General features: G+C 38.6%; 1 protein-coding gene across 1 annotated transcript; it reads right to left on the reverse strand.

The window, feature by feature from the left end:
• Positions 1–197: 197 nt before the first annotated feature.
• LOC110569455 (olfactory receptor 9G1) lies at positions 198–1118 on the reverse strand. Its single transcript, XM_021676480.2, has one exon. The coding sequence runs from the start codon at positions 1116–1118 to the stop codon at positions 198–200; it is 921 nt and encodes a 306-aa protein (XP_021532155.2).
• Positions 1119–7088: the final 5970 nt, after the last annotated feature.

A 7088-nucleotide genomic window follows, 5' to 3' on the forward strand; every position in this document is an offset into this window, starting at 1 on the left:
AGGTTTTATGTTTGTTTTTAATTTAGAGAGACAAGAAATTAAACTCAAATTCTTATAAATTCAGAATTTGTTCTCCTAAATTTTCTTATTTTACATATCTGTAACTGTCACATATCAAGGGTGGGACTGGTCATGCTAAAGCACAAAAACTCCATCTCAAATCATTTTTGTTTCTCCTCTGGTGAGATAATCTTGATTTATGGGAGGAGTTTATTCAGAGCCTCTTTCACATCCTTATTCCTTAGGCTGTAGATCATGGGATTCAACATGGGGAATACCACAGTGTAAAATGTAGAAACTATTTTGTCTGATTCAAAGGAATAGCTAGATCCCCGGGGGAAAGCGTAGATGTAGAGAATGGAGCCATAGTATAAAGTGACAGAGGTCAGGTGGGAAGAGCATGTGGAGAAGGCTTTGAGACGACCCTGGGAGGAGGAGATCCTCAAGACAGTGGCGATGATAAAGAGGTAAGAGGCCAGGATGAGCAGGGCGGGGGAGATGACGTTGAAGGCCAGCAGGAAATACATCAGAACCATATAGCCACCCTTCTCGCCACAGGCCAGCTTCACCAAGGGAAGCAAATCACAGAAAAAGTCATCAATGATGTTTTCACGGCAGAAGTAAAAGGAAAACGTCTTTTTGGTGATGATTGAAGAGTTAATAAAGCCCCCCAAATATGAGACTGCTACCAGAGATGCACATAGCTTTATGGACATGGCCCGAGCATAAAGCAGGGGCTTGGAGATGGCCACGTAGCGGTCATAAGCCATGGCAGCCAGCAGGTAGCACTCACTATAGGCCAGCCCAGCAGAGAAGAAAAACTGACACAGGCAGCCAGCAAAGGAGATGCTTTTGTCTTCAGAGATGCAGGTCACTAGGATCTTTGGGGTGTAGACAGAGGAATACCAGAGATCCAGAAATGACAGATTTCCAATGAAAAAATACATGGGTGTGTGGAGGCGGGAGTCATTACAGATCAACACCATGAGGGTGATATTTCCTACCACAGTCAGAGAGTACATGCCCAGGAACACCACAAACAGTCCCAGCTGCATCCCTGCATCTGTGGTGAAGCCCAGCAGGATGAACTCAGTCACTGTGTGATTGCTCCTCTCCATGGCTGTAAGGAATCTCACCTATGAGGAAGGAACATTAGCTCATTTTGAATCACTGTGATGAATATGTAGAATTATGCTACATAAGATCACATCTGTGGTAATTCTTGATGTCTAGAACCAACAATCTAATTGTTTGTTTTAGAAAGTTTTCATTTTGCAACAGACACTGTAATTATGTATTCAATTTTAAATTTCTTAAGTTGCTTAATAATATTTTTCCTTTAAGAATGACTGTTCAAATAAAGAAAATATGTGCTCACGATTCCTGTTTTTCTTAAACTTTGGTCATCTTCCTCTTGTCAATTTTCTTTTTTGCTAAATGTGTTAATTTCTATTGTTGTCACTTGTTTGTATTTAAAATACTGGGCTTCCCTCTTAAATATATTTTTTAAAAAGTATTATTTATTCAAGTGCTTCTATATATTGAAACATGAAGGCATTATAAATTCATATCTCATAATATTATATATAGGCCTAAGAAAATACTAAGAAATTGAAAAAAAGGAAAAAGAGAATAGATACAAAGTTTTGGGAAAAATGTGTACAGAACAATGATATACAATGATGAAATTACAAAATACAGAGATTTACTGTGTATTTCATACATTCTATAATAAACACAATAACAGAAATGATTTTAAATACCAGTAAAATATAATTTAGATATACTACAGTATTGCTTATGATTACTTGGTAATCCGCTCACTCTCCTAGGATTCTCTGTATATAGAATTACAAATGTTCTATTGAAATGGGTAGACAGAAGTATACCTAGCAAATGTACATCCGTCTTATGCTTTAAACACAATTCTTGCCATATTGACTTCTCATTAGCCTAAGTTATTTTGTAGGTAAGGAAATAACAATTCAAGTGTACGTGATTTTTATTTGTATGCTCATCCTCTTGGGACCTAGGATAAAACACCCGCTTCACACTCAACTCTCAATATGAGCATTAATAAACATCAATGTTAATAAACAGTGTTATTTCTGAGTAAATAGAGAACAATATAAAGTTATTCCTTTTGAGCTTTTGCTACCTCTACTTCACTCAGGTTTCAATGACTTTACATGGCTAAACCCAATGTGAAGTCCTCATCTGATTAGATCTATCTCCAGCATTTCTCATAGTTTATTGCTCCTTCTTTCTAGAAAATCTTTACTTGGGTTTCAGGTTGCCATACTTGTCTGGTTTTCTTCCACTTCTCTTGCTCCCTGAACCAATGCTTGAACCTCTTGTCTTCTCCGTCTGCCATCAATTTCTGGTAATCTCATCCAATCTGATGACTTTAAATGTTTCAACATGCCCATGACTCTAATGTTACCTCTCCTGACTATGCCTCCTCCCTGAAGTGTGACTCACGGATTCAAATGCCTAATTAATATTTCTTCTGTAATGTCTCCTGGGCATCTCCAGAAAATTTGAGTTCACAGGGAATACTCTTCTATCATTGTATTCTAAGAGCTATATTATTTGCTTAAGTGTTATCATTAAAAAGAAATTTTTACTGATAATTCTTTCTAAACCTGGTCCTCATTCAGTCTTCTCCACTGCAGTGAATGGCATTATTCCATGTTAGGGACAGTCATTTTATGTTTTCTTGACCACTCTTGCTTTCACTCTGTCACTTACTAATTAGCAACATCTCCTGGATTCTGCCTTTGAAATATATTTAGAACCTGACAATTTTTTTTCCAGCTCTAATGTTTTCACTCTGTTTGAGGAGCATAATTAGCCTCTAATTGGTCTTCCTGCTTCTCTTCTTATCCCACTTGAGTCTTTCCACATGGCAGCCAAAATGATCCTGTTTAAATGTCAGTTAGATCATGCTAGTTTTCTGTTCTAAGAACTCCAATGACTTTTTCACTCAATCAGAATACAAGTCAAATTCCTTACGAAGATGTGCAAGATCTCTGTGCTCTTGCCCTCTTTATCTGTTTGTTCACACATCTCCTACTCCTTTCATCTCTGTTCAATCCATTCCAGCCATACTATCTTCCTTTCGGTTTCTAGAATAACATGCTGTGATTGATGCCTTGCCTTCGCTCCACCCTATGCTCTTCCCCTTAGGAATCTTTATAGCTAGTTCCCTCATATTTCTCAGTTCTTTCTGGTTTCTAGTGTTACCTCCTGGAGGTGTTCTCTGATCACCATATTGCATTCTACTTCCCTGCGATTCTAGTGTCCCTTTCCCACTTTATTGTTCTCTTGTAGTTCTGCTCATTATCTAGTATTACATCTGATTAGTTTAACTTCTTTTCTTTTCCCTTCACTAGAGAATGCTCTTTTCCATCTGCATGTGATGGAAAACATATATCATTTCATGTTAAATCATATTTATTTTTACCTTTATTCTGTTGCTATGTGGGCTGTTTGTTTTAAATTGATTACTTCATACAAAATAGGAATAATGCTTTTTGGATGAGGTAGAATCTTTGAAAACATAAATCCAGGGGAACTGCAAGAGGTTTCCTGCACAAAAAAGTTGAAAACTGCTGGTCTCAACATCTTCTGATTCTAATATTGTCTCACTCTAAAGATGATTCAGGAATTTGATCATTTATAAAAGTAGTAACTAACAAGAACAGTTTACTCTAAATCTAGTACTGTGTTTAGTGTTGTATTTATTTATTCCTCACAACATCCATCATAGGTATGTTTCAAGATTAACAGCAATGATTTTACACAAGACCAAACTAAGGTTTAATAAGTTACTAATTATTATGCAGTTGGTAAATGATGTTGTCTTTCTCAGAGGATGTAATACTTAACAGTAAATCACCTTCTTTCATACTTCATGTTAGGCTAGCAGTTGCTATTGGGCTTCATGGGTCCCCCTCTTTTTGGTTACAAATCCTAACTCAAAACTGATAGGATAATGTTGAGAGATTCAGATTTTGTCACCAGTGATTATGTCATATATGCTGGGCCAATAAATGTTTCCAAGCACTGGCTCAATTGTTTGCTATGTCTCTTATATTTACAGTCAACCCTGAACATGAGTAAAGAAACATTGTATTATCCCCACTCAGTACCAGAACACTTACCTGCAATTGTCACAGTCACAAACAACAGAGGATTACATGGTGGATGCTGTGATTTATACCTGGTCAGGGTCCTCAGTGTATTTGATTCCTTAAGCACCTCAGGAGTTGATAGTTTTGAAAGTCTCTAAAAGGGAAATTAATTTAAAAAAATGTGGCTTACTTTATTTTATTACTGAGTGCAAATGAATGAAATAATTTAAACATAATGATAATATCTATTATATATTGGGAATATATTCTTTGCAAAATGACTTCCTGGGAATTTTATTTGTTAAATAATTCCTTGAATATGTATTACTGTTCATATTCTAGACAGGAAAATATATCGAGACTAGCATTAACTTGCCCAAAGTAAATTTAGAAATAAGTGCAATTAGGATTCGACCCAAGGCAATCTGATTATAAAATTCTTGGTTTTTCACCTATATCAATGATATTTTAGAGAAGTATAATATTTGATTATCAATTCACTTATGACTATATGCCTTTACAAGTGGACTTTACTTATTCTGAGTGTCTAGAGAGGTATATTTTGCAACAAACATATCCATTCTCAATTCTCAACTCATTATTTAATTTTGAAGTGATAAGAAAATTATCATATTAGCAAATGTGGCAACTTTGGTTAATGTAACAATTTTAACCAAGGTGTCATACTGGCTAAAAGCAACTTGTCAGCCTTCCCCATAGTAATATTTTTTGAGCATTTATTATGTGCCAGGTACCCTGCTAAGTGATTATCATCTCATTTAGACTTCAAAATAATCTCGTAAAGTAAGTGTAATTGTGGTTCTTATTTTACAGATGAGATACTTGATACATAAAAATGGTTGTATATATGTTGTTCAAGGACGTAAAATTAAAAGGTGCTACAGCCTTGATTCAAAACCAATCTTTCTAAGGCTCATCACTTGTCCCAAGAACTGCATATTTTTCTAGAATTATTATGTTCTAGATACTCTGAAAGGCACTGGGGACAAGATATAGGACTAAAGCATGTGCTCTGGTTCTAAGAATGAGGTAGTTTATTGGGAAAAATGAATTTTTTTAAAACAACTACTGCAATACATCTGAGAAAATTATCATACCAGATGATAAGAAGCAGGCCAGAGTGGAGACCCTGTTGGGAGAGGTGAGAGCAGGTTTTATGTGCTATGAGAGGCTTCACACAGGAGGAGAAAACATACCTCTTTGCTTGAAAAATGAGTGGGCAGTTACCCATTTTTTCTGTTAAAGGATCCCTGACTCTAGTAACTTTCACTGGCTTACCAAAAATAATTCCTATCAGACTAATCTCACTGCTTTGAGAGGATTATTTGACTGGTGAAGCAGGAAAGTAAATGTTTCCAGACTTCAGGAAGGCAATAATTTTGTGTGTCAATGTTATCCCTTTTATAGAAAAAGATCTGCCCCATGTGGTAGGAATGCATTCTTGCAAAAGAAACCACAACTTTTCAAGGCACAGAAGCAATCAGTGGAGTGTAGGGTGGAGGAATGGTTGGAAATGTGTCAGAGCTCTCTGGTGTACAGAGTGTATTTGAGGAAAGAACAGGAATGAAGTTAGATGAGTTCAGAAAGGATTTTTTAGGGTGTACTCAGAATATTGTTGGAGGTGGTATTAATCATGTTATTTTTTAAGTTTTCTGTATTTTATGATACTTGGGGGCCTTGCTAATCCTTAAGCAAGATTGCTCATCCCAGAGCCAATTCCTAGATATAAGAATCAGTATGTCCGAGTGACTGTTTTCCATATGCAAACCAGTCAGTTTAAAGCCTGTGTCCCCAACCACTTCCTTTGTCTTACTCCCACATACACCAAGCCAATTTTTCTTCTGCCTTAAATCACTCCAGGGCCAGGTACCTGACATCTAGAAACCACAACTACAGCCCAGAGCTGGTGAAAAGCATTCAAATTATCCATTTGAAAACTTGCTCAAGCTTACGTACCCTGCCTTGCCCATTCCTTCACACAGAAGCCTCAATAAGGGCTCTGAGCATTTTGGGAGATCCGCTGCTCTCTTCAGAGCTGGTAGCAGGAAGATTTAAGTCTGCTGAAGCTGTGCCCACAGATGCCCCTTCCTCCAGGTGCTCTGTCCCAGGGAGATAGGAATTTTAGCTATAAGCCCCTGACGGGGGCTGCTGCCTTTGCTGCCTTTGTTTTAGAGATGCCCTGGCCAGAGAGGAGGAATCCAGAGAGGCAGTCTGGCTACAGCAGGTTTGTGGACTGAGGTGGGCTCCACCCAGTTTGAACTTTCCAGAGGCTTTGTTCACACTGTGAGGGGAAAACCACCTACTCAAGCCTTAGTAATGATAGGGCCCCCTTCCCCACCAAGCTGGAGTTTCCCATGTTGACTTCAGACTGCTGTGCTGGCAGTGAGAATTTCAAGCCAGTTGCTGGGCTCTGTGGGGATGGGATCCACTGAGTTAGACCACTTGGCTCCCTGGCTTCAGCCCCCTTTCCAGGGGAGTGAATGGTTCTGTTTCACTGGCCTTCCAGGCGCCATTGAGGAATGAAAAACAAACAAACAAAAAACAGCTTCTGCACTAGCTCAGTGTCTGTCCAAATGGCTGCCCAATTTTGTGCTTGAAACCCAGGGCCCTGGTGGTGTAGACACCCAAGCAAATCTCCTGGTCTACAGGTTGCAAAGACCATGGGGAAGTGTAGTATCTGGGCTGAAATGCATTGTCCCTCATGGCTCCCCTCATGGCTTCCCTTGGCTAGGGGAGGGAGTTCCCCAACTCCTTGTGCTTCCCAGGTGAGGTGATGCCCCACTCTGTGTTAGCTTGCTCTCTGTGGGATGCACCCACTGTCTAACCAGTCGTAATGTGATGAACCAGATACCTCAGTTGGAAATGAGGAAATCACCTGCCTTCTGTGTTGATCTCACCGGGAGGTGCAGACCAGAGTTGTTCCTATTCAGC

The sequence above is a fragment of the Aotus nancymaae genome, unplaced genomic scaffold (genome assembly GCF_030222135.1).
Source record: "Aotus nancymaae isolate 86718 unplaced genomic scaffold, 86718_ANA_hifiasm-v0.15.2.pri h1tg000059l, whole genome shotgun sequence".
NCBI lineage: Eukaryota > Metazoa > Chordata > Mammalia > Primates > Aotidae > Aotus > Aotus nancymaae.

What these genes read in the sequence shown, in the direction of transcription:
- LOC110569455 (XM_021676480.2), bottom strand. Translation starts at nt 1,118, where the DNA reads ATGGAGAGGAGCAATCACACAGTGACTGAGTTCATCCTGCTGGGCTTC.